This window comes from Pan paniscus, chromosome 12 (assembly GCF_029289425.2).
Source record: "Pan paniscus chromosome 12, NHGRI_mPanPan1-v2.0_pri, whole genome shotgun sequence".
NCBI classification, from domain to species: Eukaryota; Metazoa; Chordata; class Mammalia; order Primates; family Hominidae; genus Pan; species Pan paniscus.
Window position 1 is genome coordinate 100,777,322 of NC_073261.2, and position 15,732 is coordinate 100,793,053.

At 39.7% G+C, this 15,732-nt stretch overlaps 1 protein-coding gene across 1 annotated transcript in view; it reads left to right on the plus strand.

Moving 5' to 3' along the window:
* The window catches only part of ASXL2 (ASXL transcriptional regulator 2), a 154,648-nt gene extending 139,119 nt beyond the window's left edge, over positions 1–15,529 (plus strand). Inside the window, exon 13 of the mRNA XM_003827052.5 lies at positions 510–15,529. Within this exon, the coding sequence (XP_003827100.1) occupies positions 510–2,957 (2,448 nt within the window). The 3' untranslated portion in view covers positions 2,958–15,529. The remainder of the gene's footprint in view (positions 1–509) is intronic.
* Positions 15,530–15,732: the final 203 nt, after the last annotated feature.

Here is a 15,732-nt window from a genome sequence, read left to right on the forward strand (position 1 = left end):
TGTGTAATTTGAGATAATCCAGCCCAAGTGTGTGTGTGTGTGTGTGTGTGGAACAGAGAAGAGCAAGTATTTCCCCCTGGACCTTGGTAGTAAAGCTAAGAACTAAAAGACAGTAGTGGTATGGGTGGCTGGCTTGCTTGCTTTTCTCTTCTTTCTCAAACATAAATACACTTTTTAAAAATGCAAATACCATAGAAAACTTTGTATCATAATAAGCACTTGTAATAGTGGCATTAGGAGGGAGTTGAGATAGGAAAAGAGGTGTGGGGATTTGGGGTGAGAGTGGAAGCAGTCGTCTTTGGCACCAATAGAAAAAGTGGATGTAAGGACCCTAGAGACAAACTAGTATTGCTGTCTCCAAGGTTTGGCCTCTCGGCCATAGACCACCCATGTTTGTCACAGGTACTGTAGTGTTCATCTGTTTTTAAAATGTGAGGGCTAATGAAGTTTTGTTATTCTTACAAATGAAAACTAAGCTCTGTTGTTTTTTTCCCCTCTACTTCTTTCAGATCCCGGTCTCCAGAATCTCCCCCATGCCGTTTCATCCATCGCAGGTCTCTCCCAGGGCTCGTTTTCCAGTCTCCATCACTAGTCCTAACAGAACAGGAGCCAGAACTCTTGCAGACATCAAAGCAAAAGCCCAACTGGTCAAAGCACAGAGGGCAGCAGCTGCCGCTGCCGCCGCAGCTGCTGCAGCCGCCTCAGTTGGAGGGACCATTCCAGGACCTGGCCCAGGGGGTGGACAAGGTCCAGGAGAGGGTGGTGAAGGGCAGACTGCTAGAGGAGGCAGTCCAGGCTCAGACAGAGTCAGTGAAACTGGAAAGGGCCCCACACTGGAACTGGCAGGAACTGGAAGCAGGGGAGGTACGAGAGAGCTTTTACCCTGTGGTCCAGAGACTCAGCCCCAGTCTGAGACCAAGACCACCCCAGGCCAGGCACAGCCTCATAGTGTCTCTGGAGCACAACTACAGCAAACCCCCCCAGTGCCTCCAACACCTGCCGTCAGTGGAGCATGCACAAGTGTCCCATCACCAGCCCACATAGAGAAATTGGATAATGAAAAACTGAACCCCACCAGAGCAACAGCCACAGTGGCCTCTGTCAGCCATCCACAAGGGCCCAGTAGTTGCAGACAGGAGAAAGCACCTTCTCCAACAGGTCCTGCTCTAATCTCAGGTGCCTCACCTGTTCATTGTGCAGCTGATGGCACAGTTGAGCTCAAAGCAGGTCCTAGTAAGAATATACCCAACCCTTCAGCCTCATCAAAGACAGATGCTAGTGTGCCAGTGGCTGTAACTCCCTCCCCTTTAACATCTTTATTGACCACAGCCACTTTAGAAAAGCTTCCTGTACCCCAGGTCAGTGCAACTACAGCACCTGCTGGATCAGCTCCACCCTCGAGCACTTTGCCAGCAGCTTCTAGCCTTAAAACCCCAGGAACTTCTTTAAACATGAATGGACCCACTTTAAGACCAACCTCTAGTATCCCTGCTAATAATCCTTTAGTGACTCAGCTGCTTCAAGGCAAAGATGTTCCCATGGAGCAAATTCTGCCTAAACCTCTCACCAAAGTTGAAATGAAAACGGTTCCACTGACTGCAAAAGAGGAAAGGGGGATGGGAGCGCTCATAGGTACCAACACAACAGAAAATAGCACCAGAGAGGAAGTTAATGAGAGACAGTCCCATCCAGCTACGCAGCAGCAGCTGGGCAAAACCTTGCAAAGTAAGCAGCTCCCCCAGGTTCCAAGGCCCCTTCAGCTCTTTTCAGCTAAGGAGCTGAGGGACTCCAGCGTTGACACACACCAATACCAAGAAGGACTAAGTAAAGCAACCCAAGATCAGATCCTTCAGACTCTCATTCAGAGGGTTCGGAGGCAGAATCTTCTCTCAGTTGTGCCGCCCTCGCAGTTCAACTTCGCTCACTCAGGTTTCCAGCTGGAAGACATCTCCACAAGCCAGAGGTTCATGCTGGGTTTTGCTGGCAGAAGGACATCCAAACCTGCAATGGCAGGGCACTACTTACTGAATATTTCTACCTACGGCCGGGGCTCAGAGAGCTTTAGGAGGACCCATTCTGTAAACCCTGAAGACCGTTTTTGTCTAAGCAGCCCCACTGAAGCCTTGAAAATGGGATATACAGACTGTAAAAATGCAACAGGAGAGAGTAGCAGCAGCAAAGAAGATGACACTGATGAGGAAAGTACTGGTGATGAGCAGGAATCTGTCACGGTGAAAGAGGAGCCCCAGGTTTCCCAGAGTGCTGGCAAGGGTGACACAAGTTCAGGACCCCACAGCAGGGAAACTCTATCTACCAGTGATTGCTTAGCTAGCAAGAATGTGAAGGCTGAGATACCATTGAATGAGCAAACCACTTTAAGTAAGGAGAATTATCTGTTCACTAGAGGCCAAACATTTGATGAAAAGACCCTAGCCAGAGATTTAATTCAGGCAGCACAGAAGCAGATGGCTCATGCAGTGAGAGGTAAGGCAATCCGTAGCAGCCCCGAGCTTTTCAATTCTACTGTTCTTCCTCTGCCTGCAGACAGCCCCACCCACCAGCCCCTACTCCTTCCACCCCTGCAAACCCCGAAGTTGTATGGAAGCCCCACCCAGATAGGGCCAAGCTATAGAGGCATGATCAATGTCTCCACCTCATCTGACATAGACCATAACTCTGCTGTACCAGGTAGCCAGGTATCTAGCAATGTAGGTGATGTCATGTCATTTTCAGTGACTGTCACTACCATCCCTGCTAGCCAAGCTATGAATCCCAGCAGCCATGGCCAGACCATTCCTGTTCAGGCGTTCCCCGAAGAGAACAGCATAGAGGGCACGCCTTCGAAATGTTACTGCCGCTTGAAAGCCATGATCATGTGCAAAGGCTGTGGCGCTTTCTGCCATGATGATTGCATCGGCCCCTCCAAACTGTGCGTCTCCTGCCTTGTCGTTCGGTAATGAGACTAGAAAGAGATACACTGTAAAGGAGGGGGAAGGGAAGGGTTGACCAGTTGGGTTTTTTGCGTCCTTTTGGAATCACAGAAATAAACAAGTAGGTTTCAGTTGTCTTCAGAGACAAATGTTACTTAATCAGGAATACAAAGTACAGATTTTTTACATTTTAGAGGAAGAGCACCTTGTATAGTAAGTCTAAGTCAAGCAAGACTTTGTGAATTTGTGACAAGTTTGCACTTACAAAATCATGTAAATATGTCACATTTTGTTTAACATTATTTTTCCAAGTGTTTAGGTAATAATGTATTACTTTGAATTCAGATTAATGTTCTACTACTTGTGACTGAGAAAAGTTTAATGCCGGCATGGTAAAAGGAAGCTGTCTCCCTTCTGACATTTCCTAGGAAGCTAGGAAAAGGAAAGTGAAGGAATGGTCTAAAGAAATGACCATTCACACTGATTTTGTCTGGACAGTCTGGCCGCAGGTTATTCATAGATTATTCAGCCTTTGCAGGACTTGGATTCAGGGTTTTACTCAGTCCCTTTACCTTAGGTGGAATCTTCTTAAATTGAAATTTTTGGTAAGGAATTCATTTCACAGGTAGTGTTTCAGACCCTGAAAGCCCTGACTTGGTTCTTGGCTTCTACTGTACTAGTTACTAGTTACTGGTACTGTTGCCAAGCAATCTGCTTGGAATTTGTGGATCCCTGCTGTTCCCTAATCCCACCCCCTGCCCTGAGACAGTGAATGTAGTCCGTGAAGGGTGTGCCTCTCTGGGACCCCCTGTGTTGTTACAGGCTGTGCAGTGCAACAATTCCAGCAAAAATACCCTATCCCCGCACTTAGTCATTCGTGGTAACTAACAATTTTGAAATACTCATATAAAATGAACAGGAAAGTGTTAGTGATTGGGTGATTTGAGCTACATCTTGTTGAGCAAGGGGAGTGAAACCACAGAAACTGTTAAATTGAACGTAAAGAACTTTGGAAAACAGTTTTGACACTAGAACAAGGTCGCTTCTCTTTTCCTCTTCTCTCCCAACCTGTTAACCTAGTGCTAGATAGTCAGCTGCTGTTGCCGGTAGAAAAGCTCACCAATGCCACATTTGTTCATTCTGTTCAACCTGTTTTGACCTCCCAGGCATCTGAACAGGATGACATCATCTTCTTATATCTTACTTTACACATACGTGTATGTACACACACATACACAATACAAGACACTTTTCCTGTTTTAGAAAATATAGCCCTTGTTTGGATTACTGCTGTCTGAGCACTAGAAATTTCTAATGGAAAGGGGCTTCTGAATGGCTAAGGGAACATCTGGAAAGGAAGGAAAATGAGCCCTAAAGGTTTTTTGGTTGCTTGTTTTTGTTTCTTTTTCTTTCTTGTTTCCTTTTTTGTTTTTAAATCCTTCTCTAGTGACTGAAGAAATTGTGAGTACATAATATTCAGGTCATGGTTAAGGAACATTAAAATAAACCTGCAGTTTAACAGAATTTTGTATTAAATGGGGGAGTGTCAATTTGCATCATTTGCATATTGATTTCAAGTCTCCTAATTTGGAATGGGTAAAGTACAAATGTTAATGCAACATAGTACAGTTGTATTTGTCCTTCATATTCAGGATGTGATATTTACAAAATGCAGAACAGTTTAAACTTGTTAAGTCACATTCCAGATTAGGAGAAAATGGGCAATAATAATCTCTGTTTTGCCCCCGTTCTACTACCCATCACTGCCCACCCCACCCCCACATCACACACTCTTCTATGCTTTCCCACAGCCCCTGCTCCGCTCCTCTCCGTAAGAAACTCACTTCACTGTTTTTCACTTTTCACTTCTGGCTTTTTTGTGGCCCAAGGCCAATATAGGATTAATATCTGTGTTCCAGCTTCAGCCAGAACGATATGTCTGTCCATCTTTCTCCTTTCTTCCAGCACACACAGCTAAGAGATAAGAAGGCTGCAAGGATTGGGGATAAGGAGTATATTTTCAAGCCAAGAACCAGTAGAAAACAGAAATAATGGTGCTCCCAAATATTCAGTACTTTGGGCAATCCAAGAAGGGTTTAAAGAGACCTGTTGCTGCATAGAACTCTCCCTGCCCTACCCGTTCACTCCACCTTAGTGCCAGGGCCGAGGGCTGGTCTGCATGCTGGAAGAGGTTGAGAGTTTTGGAATTGACTCCATGCTAAATGTCAGTTACCAGTTTGGATTGATGAAAGTGATTTTTCTGCTTTACCTTTTTCCTGTCAGAAAGGTTTTCCTCTGTGCTACCCTTAACTTAAGGATGAACAGACTATAACTAGGAAAGGAGGAAAGGTATCAGGGATTTTTAAGTCCGTTTAGAGAGCAAACCATATTGTGCCTCTTCATCTTGACCCAGGCTCTTATAGATAGGTCCTAAACATTGCTGTTCACTAGATTATCTTAACAAATAATACTCAGCTGAATATTTGCATTTAGGAATACTCCTAAAACAGATATTGCCAACTAGATACACTGCCTCAATCTTGACCAGACGAGAGAACAGTTAAGTTCTCTCAGTTGGGTAGTAACTTGAATACCAGTCTATTTATCAGTTGGTTTCAACACAGAGGTTTCAAGTGGAAAGCCATTCATCTTAAAAGCTGAACAGAAAAATTAAAAAAAAAAAAACACATTACAATCTGGCCTTTTAGAAAATGAAGCAGTAGAAACAAAACCTTTATTAGTATGGTACTCCAGCAGCACCTTTAAAGCAATCTTTACCTTAGTTTTTTGAGTTGTTTTACCTTTCATCCCAATCTGAAAAGTTTTAATAAATGCTGAGCTTATTCTTAGGGTATGACCTGGCATCATTTCCAGTGACTAGTCAGGCATTATGCCTGATGCATATGCCTCCCGTGCACCCCCATCTAGCCTTCAGATGTCCTCCACTGCAGGTCACCCCAGGAGATAGCATCAATAATATAGCCTCAGTCTTGTTTATAAAGATTCTAAGTTGTGTAGTAAAGAAGTCTCCCTGAATCTTAAATAATTTTGGAGAATTAGAATTCTCCATCCTATTAAACAGAAAATAAAGCCAGATAGCCTGGAGTTGTTTGTCCTACTTGTTCCATAACCCCTATGCTCAAGATACTGAAGCTATCTGTGGTATTTCATGTAACATTTCTAAGAATAAGAGCTGGCAAATGGGAAACTTGGGGTGGAGAGAGCATACTTATTGGGCTGTGAAGGCATACATGTACTGATGTACATGTTTTAGAGCTTATCTCAGATTTAAATAGCCAAAGGAAGACCTCATTGCCTTCCAGGTGAAGGTGCAAAGTCATACATATTAATGACCTGATAGTTAACATTCTGTTGCTTATTATTGCCTTTCTCCACCTTAGAGAGCCATAAATAACTCTCTGGTGAAGTGATTTGCTATAATGGGGTTGAGGAGTGGGGAGACTTCTCTGGTCATTACACTGCTGTTTATTTCTAGAACTCACTGTCAGTGAGCAGTGCCAGAGTGTTTTCTCTTTGACCTAGAGGTTTCACATCATAGCAAGGAGGGAAAAGTCTCCCCATCTCCTTACAACAGTGTGCTAAGTAAGTAACTTGGCCAAGGGTAGTTTTCAGCTCAATTTATAGAATAGTCCAAAGAGACTTTGAGAAACATGGTGATAGGCAGGGGCCTTTCCTACCATGTTTCAATACCTACAAACCTATTGAAAGAGAACAGTAGGTAAAACATTTCCTAAAGTTGAAGCAATAGCTTCGTAGATTCTTGGTTACTTTATTTTTTTTAATGCTTTACATTTGATACAACTATTGAAGATCAATTTTAAAAATAGCTTTCCAGTAATATATTTTAAGTAATATATATTTTAATATCTGTAAAAAGTGACAGTGGAAGACTTTGAATTTCTCATATATGGTATGTTTGATGTAGGACCTCACTGTTAAGGCACAAATTATTTCAAAGGAAGTTACTCTAAAGACACTCAGATTATTTCAGAAAAATGCAATAAGGGGAATAGTTTTGGGGTTTATTTTTTATTTTAAAAGAAAATTGACTTATTTACCACAAGCTATTTTTTTCCCTTCTGGCTGTAAGGTTTGTACAGACTGGTTTGGTAAATGCTAAACTTTTGTGTCTTTTGCCTTTTTAAAGGAATTGTTAACATTGGAATTGAGGGTATGTACAGAGAAGTTGGTGTCAACACCATTTAAAAAGTCATATTTTTTCACAAATATAGAAAATCATTTTACATAAGAATTTTAAGTATTTGCAATAAATATATGTATATAGATTGTATGTATTCCTATATTCTTATTTTTCATTTTATTATTAAGTAAAAGATCATTAAAAGTGAAAATAAAAACCTTGGAGTTTTTTGGTGAATCTTGAGGTTTGACATACATCTGAGAGTGGCGTGGGTAAGAGTCCTCAGTTACTGCCTTATACTCCTATGGGATGGTTCCCACAGATTGTATGGAAGAGAGTAAAATGAGGAACTTGGTGATAAATCAGGGTAGTGTATTTCTTTTGGAATTTAAGTAAAACTGATTAAATTTTCCTTATCTGTCTGTCTCCATGTTTTCTCCCTTAATCTGTTTTGTCTCCTAACCCCCTAACATTACTGGAAAAGTGAAGAAATGCGGTGCAGCCTCTTTATTAATGTGCCCATTGTTTGCTCCTAAATCAAAGAATGGTAAGGAAATATCTCGGGGGGAAAAATAGGTTTTCCTTTCTCCACAGTGGTTGACATTTACTGCCACCACTTTCCAGGCCTTAGGGGAGTGTGAAGAAATAGTTTCTTGAAGATGATAGAAATTTTTTTTTTCCGTTTCCCAGTTCTCTCAGAAGTGAGTTTCATAGCCAGTCATGTCCTTCCTGCCCGTCTAATCTGGAGAGGTCAAAGAGCAAGGAAAATAATGTGAAGAGAAACACCTGTGCCTTGATTAGGTTCTGTTTCAGCATTTGACACTTGAATTTTGAACTCCTCTGGGTCAGGAAGGGTAGCTATGGAAATGAGGTCTGAGCCAGTTGGTAGGAGAGGTTGTCTATGTGCCCATACCGAGATTGCTGTCTAATCCACGAGAACTCATTTTGTGGCTGCAAAGTAAATACTTGATTTTAGGATATGATAGGAGCAAAATGGTGCCTACATCGTCTTTAAAAAGAAAAGTATATAGCCCATTTTTTAACAAATGAATAATGTATCGAATCATTGATGACCTAAAAGAAAAATTGTTAAGGTCAGATTTGCGAGAGTGTATCTTGATGACCCATAAAACTGACTTTTTATTGTAGTTCACTAGTTCCCATAATTGCCCAGCTGTGGTTACTTTCACTGAAAAGAAAAAATATATTTTGGAAGTTAATGTAAGGATACATTGGCTTTTTAAAAGACAGTTTTTATTTTTCAAATACTGGAATGTCAGATATCTGGGTTGTCCCAAGACGTTGGAGATAATTCAGCCTTCCAAGAGAACAGCAGTCTAGATCTTAGCTGAAAATGTGCTGTTTCTAAAGGAAACTTCTTAAGTCTCAGGGGACATCAGCATCTTCATAATTTCCATATATAATAAGAATGAAGGTAAAATATTTAAATGTGTATAAACTAATCCATAATGACCATTTACAAAGATTGATTCCCTATTTCTGGTACATATTTATCATTATTTAGATGGGTCTCCTATCTTGTGGGAAGATAAATTTATATTCAGGTGATGACATGGGTGCCTGCAAGTAGAGTTGGTCTGCAGCTGAGGGAGAAGGCAACATACCAGAAGACAAGGCAGCTTCAACCTGGATCCCCAGCTACCCTTTATTTACTTCACTGAGTCAGAAACCCGTGTTCATTGCTTCTGAGACTACTTGACCTCAGCTGGTCTTTAGAAGTCTGGTAACTTTTTATGTACAAATCATGTTATTTACTAATTCAAGTATTTATAGAGCACCTACTGTGCACTAGGCACTAAAGTGCTGGTTATGCAAAGGTAAGCAAAAATAGTCATGTAAGTTGCAGAAAGGTTTTCCTAAAGTAGTGACTATGCAGCATGTTTTTAGTTCTAGGCTCAAGGAGTAATACTACCTTTTTCCCAAGATAGGTTGAAAATTTAAATGAGTTATGAAATGGAAGTGTTTGAGACACTGGACACAGTAGTGGCAAATACATGAAGAAAGAAGGTCCCTAGATGAAAAAAGTGTGGAAATGAGGAGCCATATTAATAAAATGCACCTTTTTTGAGAAGTATTGTTGGAATAGCTAAAGTTGTCTATAGAAATTTCAAGAAGTCTCTTAACATCTAAATTAGAAGCAGGCCAACAGCAATCTCTGTCAGTAGTTAATTTAGGTCAGTAAGTTAGTGTTTTGTTAAACTAACCCTTTCAAATACAGTTGGGTAAATAATGCAGCTTTCCTGTCACTGTTCAAACCTAAAAGAAGCTAAAGGGAATTTTTCTTAAAACATGATTTTCATCTTATAGATGATAAGTAACTGTATCTCTTCATTTGGAATTGTTGCATCCCAGTTTTTCTCCATAATGGATAAAATTACTTTTGTGTCCTTTTCTATTCTAATGTAGAAGTGGCTTTTCCTTTTTTCTCTTAAGTCACAACTTGAATTAAAAAGGGCTTCAGCAGGACTCGAGTGCTTTTTAAAGAAGAATTTGGTGTATTCCACTATGTAACGTAGTCTCTGTCCAGGAACCAGGAGGATGAGTGTCCTCAGTTTTCCTAATACTTGGTAACATTTAATAATAGATTGGGTTTTGTTTTTGTTTTTCATAGAGACTGTATAGACTCTGTACTTCCATGTAACTTTCTGCCTTAACCTAAAAAGGCATTCCCTGGAAGGAGATCTTGTAACAGGAAGAAAAAGCAAAACCAGGAAAAGAGCCAGAAAGGATCAACTTGGAGATGGGCTGTGGCTAAATAGTGGGTTTTCCTGAAAAGTAACTTCAACCTCGCTTTTCGTGCTTCTTCAAACCCAAAAGAACCTAAAGGGAATTTTTAAAAATCCTGATTTTCTTCTTAATTGTAAAACCTAGAGGATGCCTTAGGGAGAAGAAAGATAACCTGGAATTTGGTTTTAAATGGATATAAGTAAACTTTGAATTAAGTAGCTTATTCCATTTTTGAGAGATTTCTTTTTAAGATTTTAGATTCACTTAATGTAATGTTGAATTGCCATGAGTGTAACCTGGAGTTTGATTTGAGACATTCTGTGGGATAAGGAATAGTTTTCTATTGAACTGTGGTGGCTTTTGCCACTAATCAGGATTTAGGGCTGTGCACCTCCGTCTGTTAAGTGAAATGGAACTTGGCTTCCTAAACACTATATTAGACCAACTTGAGTCAATACTTTTATTAAGTTTAATCAGGGATTCTCAAAATATTTAAGATTCAAATTAGCCCAATTAGAAAGCAGTGCATTAAATGTTACCAAAATATCTGAAGATACTTTAGAACTATTTTACACAAAGTTTATGTCTTTCCTATGGAAAGTATCATACATAAAATTTTACATTCTTTTAAAAAACAGAATCTAATGTCTTCAGATACCTAGAGCTTGGAAATTATAATAGAGTTGGGCTTTGACCCGAAGTCAGCAGTTCTTTTCATTTTAGATTTTCAGGCAAGTTTCAGTAGTTTGGAGACTTCTTCAGTAGTGACCCCAGCTTAACCTACATATAATCACTTTGCACACATTTTAAGTTAATCAGATGCTTCCAGAGTCTTGGATTTGGTTACCCCTTTGTTAGATAAGGAGACAGATTCTAGGTTGGGACAAACATCTTAATTTATTCTCTAATAATAAAGTACTGATTAAAGAGCAAGTTCTCGGAGAATTCACAAAATTTCTAGAATCCATGAAAGATCTAGAGAACATAAATGAAACTCTAGAAATTTGAAAGAAAAAAAAAACACTTAGCTGTAAGTGCTTTGACCTATTTTTTTTAGAAAAAAAACCTGTCTTAATTCTGTGACTGCATTGCACCCTTCACCAGCACTAAGAGAAGTCGGAATGGAAGAAATTACCCTATGTAATTCTTATTCACTTAAAATCTTTGTGCGCATAGGCCTTAGCACTTTGACAAATAAACTCTGCCTTTTAGCTCCTCACTATCGTCTTCTTTCCTGTCACTTTTAGGCTGTTTCATTGGTCGTATAAAAACAACCTTCTTCGAAGTTGAATGTATGTTTCTGCACATAGACAAACCATATTTTACTGACTCATTCTATGTTGAATAAAGGCATACAGTTTTACTCTAGCGACTATGCCTTTTCTTTTCCAAAGAAAGCAGACACCATGTGGAATGGCTTACCTGCTTGTTATCTAGTCCTCTGTGCACAGCTGTCCCTGGGTCCTAACTAAAGTTGGTATTACAGAGAGTGCTAATCTTGTCAGAAAACAAAGGGGGTTTAAGAATTCAACATGAGCCAGACAGTGTATCTTTCAGAAATGAAAAGGAAACCCATACTACAAAGCTGCAGTAATCACAAAGGTGTGGTCCTGGCATAAAGACAGACATATAAACCAATGGAATACAATAGCCCAGAAATAACTGCTCACATACATGGTCAAGTGATTTTCAACATGAGCGCCAAGCTCAGTCAATGGGGAAGGAGCAGTCTTCAACAAGTGCTGTTGGGAAAATGTGATATCCACATGCAAAAGAATGAAGTTGGACCCTTACACAATATACAAAAATTAACTCGGGGAAAATTATGAAAGTCTTAGAAGAAAACGGAGAGTTTCACAATTGGATTTGACAATGATTTCTTGAATGTTACGCCAAAAGCATGGACAGCAAAAGAAAAATAGATAAAACGGTTTTTAAATTGTGCTTCAAAGGACATTTCACAGAATGGGAGGATATATATATTTGCAAGTCATTTATCTGATAATATTGAAAATACATAAAGAACTCGAAAACAAAAAATGGGCAAAAGACTGGAATTGCACAAAGGGCCTTGTGCATTGCTGGTGAAAATGTTAAATACAGCCATTTTGGATAACAGTATGGTGGTTAAACCATACTCAAAAAATTAATTATGTGATCCAGCAATTCCATTTCTAGGTATACACCTCAAAGAAGTGGAAGCAGGGACGTGAACACATTTGTATGTCAATGTTTTTAGCATTGTTCACAGTCATAAGGTAGAAGCAACTCAAATGTTCATTGACAAATGGATAAACAAAATGAATATTAGCCTTATAAAAAAGAAAATGCTGTCATGCTACAACATGGATAAGCCTTGAAGACATGCTAAGTGAAATAGACAAAAGGACAAACATTGTATGATTCCATTTATATCAGGTATCTAGCCAAATTCTTGGAGACACTAGAATGCTGGTTATCGGGGGGCTGGGGAGTCAGGAAGGATTGGGGAGTTAATGTTAGTACAGAATTTCCATTGGGAAAGATTAAGTTCTGGAGACGGACAGTGGTGATGGATGCACAACATTGTGAATGTACTTAATGCCACAGACCTGTATGCTTTAAAAATTGTTAATAAGTTTAATGTATATTTTACCACTTTTTTTTTTTAAAGAAAACCAAGTGGATAGAGAAAACATTTTCTTCTCTGAACAAGCTGAAAAGGCTAAATTAAAAGCAGTTTGTTTAAGGAAATAACCAGCAGTTAAGAAAAAGTCTAGAGAAACTAGTAGTGATGTAAAAACCAGCCATGTGTCTTCGAAGGAAGCAAGGCTCTTAGAGACCATTTTGCAGTGACTTGGAAAAGTGTCATTGGACCTAAGAAGCTGCAGCCGAAAATGGAACCAACTAGAACATCCAGTACAACCAGGAACCCAGAATGTGGGATCTGACCCACAAGGTGGGATTGTGTGAGACCAGGAGTTCAAGACTAGCCTAGGGAACACAGACCCCATCTCTACAAAAATAAGAAATCATCCAGGCATAGTGGTGCACACCTATAGTCCCAGCTATCTGGGAGGCTAAGGCAGGAAGATCTTTTCAGCCTAGGAATTCAAGGATACAGTGAGCTATCACTGACCCACTGTACTCCAGCCTGGGTGACACAGCAAGACCTTGTCTCCAGTAAAAAAGCCCATTAGCCTACACAAAAGTTATAAAGACATCTAACCCCCTTTCTTTTCCTAAGTTCTCCTAAGTTCTGTGGTTTAATTTTTAACAGTTAAAAGTGCAATTGATTTTGGCCTGGGCACGGTGGCTCACACCTATAATCTCAGCACTTTGGGAGGCCGAGGCGGGTGGATTACCTGAGGTCAGGAGTTCGAGACCAGCCTGGCCAATACGGTGAAACTCATCTCTACTAAAAGTACAAAAAAAGTAGCTAGGTGTGGTGGTGGGCGCTGTGATCCCAGCTACTTGGGAGGCTGAGGCAGGAGAATCACTTGAACCTGGGAGGTGGAGGTTGCAGTGCGCTGAGATCACGCCATTGCACTCCAGCTTGGGTGATGAGAGCAACACTCCATTTCAAAAAAGTATAATTGATTTTGAACAAACTGTACATAAAGTGTACAATATGATAAATATTGCCATGTTTCACCACCACAATCATGATAACATATCCACCACCCGCCGAAGTGTCGTGTTTCTCCTGACCCTCCCTCACACCATCCCAGGCAGCCATTGATCTCTCTGTCACTATAAGTTTGCATTTTCTAAAATGTTATATAAATGGAATCCTACAGTATGTGCTCTTTTATTGGTTGGAGGGGCTGGCTTCTTTCACTCAGATCAATTACTTTGACATTCATCTGTGTTGTCACATGTATGAATGGTTCATTCCTTTGTGTTGCTGAGTAGTGGTGTATGGATATACCACAGTTCATCTGTTGATGGACACGAGTTATTTCTAGTCGTTCATCATTACAAATAAAGCTGCTTTGCACAAGATTTCGTATAGAAATATGCTTTCATATCTCTTGGTGAAATACCTAAGAGTAGAATGGCTGGATATAGGTAGGTATATGCTTAACTTTTTAGGAAATGGCTAAACTATTTTCCAAAGTTGTACTATTTTACATTCCCACAAACGGTATGGGAGATCCAGTCCTTCCATTTCCTCGTCAACATGGGGGTCAGTGTTTTAGCCACTTTAACGGGACTGTGGTGGTATCTCCTTGGTGACTAATGTTGCTGAACATCTTTTCACGTGCTTATTTGCTATCCATATATCTTCTTTCACGAAGTGTTCATGAGTTTTTGTATATGGTAAGAGAGACAGATCAAAGTTCTTTGCATGTTAATATCCAATTGTTCTATCACATTTAAAAAGACTATCATTTTTCCACTGAATGACTTCCACATCTCTGTTGAAAATCAGTTTTGTATATGTGTGTGTGTCTATTTTTGGACTCTTCTGGTCCACCGATATATTTGTATATCGTTGTTGTTTTGAGACAGAGTCTCCCTCTGTAACCCAGGCTGGAGTGCAGTGGCACGAACACAGCTCACTGCAACCTCCACCTCCCAGGTCCCAGTTAAAGCAATTCTCCTGCCTCAGCCTCCCAAATAACGGATTACAGGCACGCGCCACCATGCCTGGCTAATTTTTGTATTTTTAGTAGAGACGGGGTTTCACCATGTTGGCCAGGCTATTCTTGAATTCCTGAACCCGTGATCCGTCCACCTCGGCCTCCCAAAGTGCTGGGATTACAGATGTGAGCCACCACACCGTCCATATTTGTATATCTTTGAACCATCACCACATTGTCTTAATTACTGTAGCTTTATAAATAAATCTTAAAATTAGGTAGTGTTAGTCCTCCAACTTTGTTCTTCATTTACAAAATTGGTTAGGCTGTGTTAAGTCTTTGCAGCTTATCAGTCGCTACAAAAAATGTAATTTTGATTGGGATTATTTTTACACAATACATCAATTGGGGACAATTGAGATCTGAGCAATATTGTTCAATCCATCCATCTTTCTATTTGTATATGCTTTAATTTCTCTAAGCAATGTCATAGGTTTCAGTAAATAGGTCTTACACATCTTTTGTGAGATTTAACTCTACATTTTAATATTTTAAATGATGCTATAAAATTTTTTTAAATTTCAATTTTAAAATTTAACACTCATTTTCTGAATGTTAATTGTTACAAACAATCGATTTATATTCTTGTACTTATTTTGTATCCTACTACGTCGCTAAACTCACGTATTGGATTTTCTGGCTTCTTTGAACATTCCATTGGATTTTCTACACAGATAACAGTGTCATCTCCAAAGACAGTTTTATTCTGGATAACTTTTCTCCTTCTGCCTTACTGCTCTGGCTGTAACCTCCAGTACTATGTTGAAAAGATGTGGAGAGAGTGGGCATCCTTGTTCTGATCTTATGGAGAAAGCATTTAGTATTTCATGTTAAGTATGATGTTAGCCGTAGGTTTTTCCTAGATGCCCTTTATCAGGCTGCGGAAGTTTTTGTTCTATTATGTGCTGAGTTTTTTACTGTTTTTTAATCAGGAAGGGATGTTGGATTTTGTCAGCTGCTTTTTCTGCATCTATTGATACGATATGGTTTACTTTTTCAGTCTGTTACTATGATGAATTACATGGATTGACATCAGGATATTAAACCAGCTTTGGATTCACTGATTTTCTGTATTGGTTTTCTGTTTTCTGTTCCACTGATTTTCACTCTGATACTCACTGTGTTTCATTTATTTTGCTTACTTTAGGTTTAATTCTTCTTTGTCCAGTGTTTAATTTGGAAGCTGATGTTATTAATTCGAGGCCTTTCTTCTTTTCTAATATAGGTGCTTAGTACTATAAATTTTCCCCCAAGTACTGCTTTCACA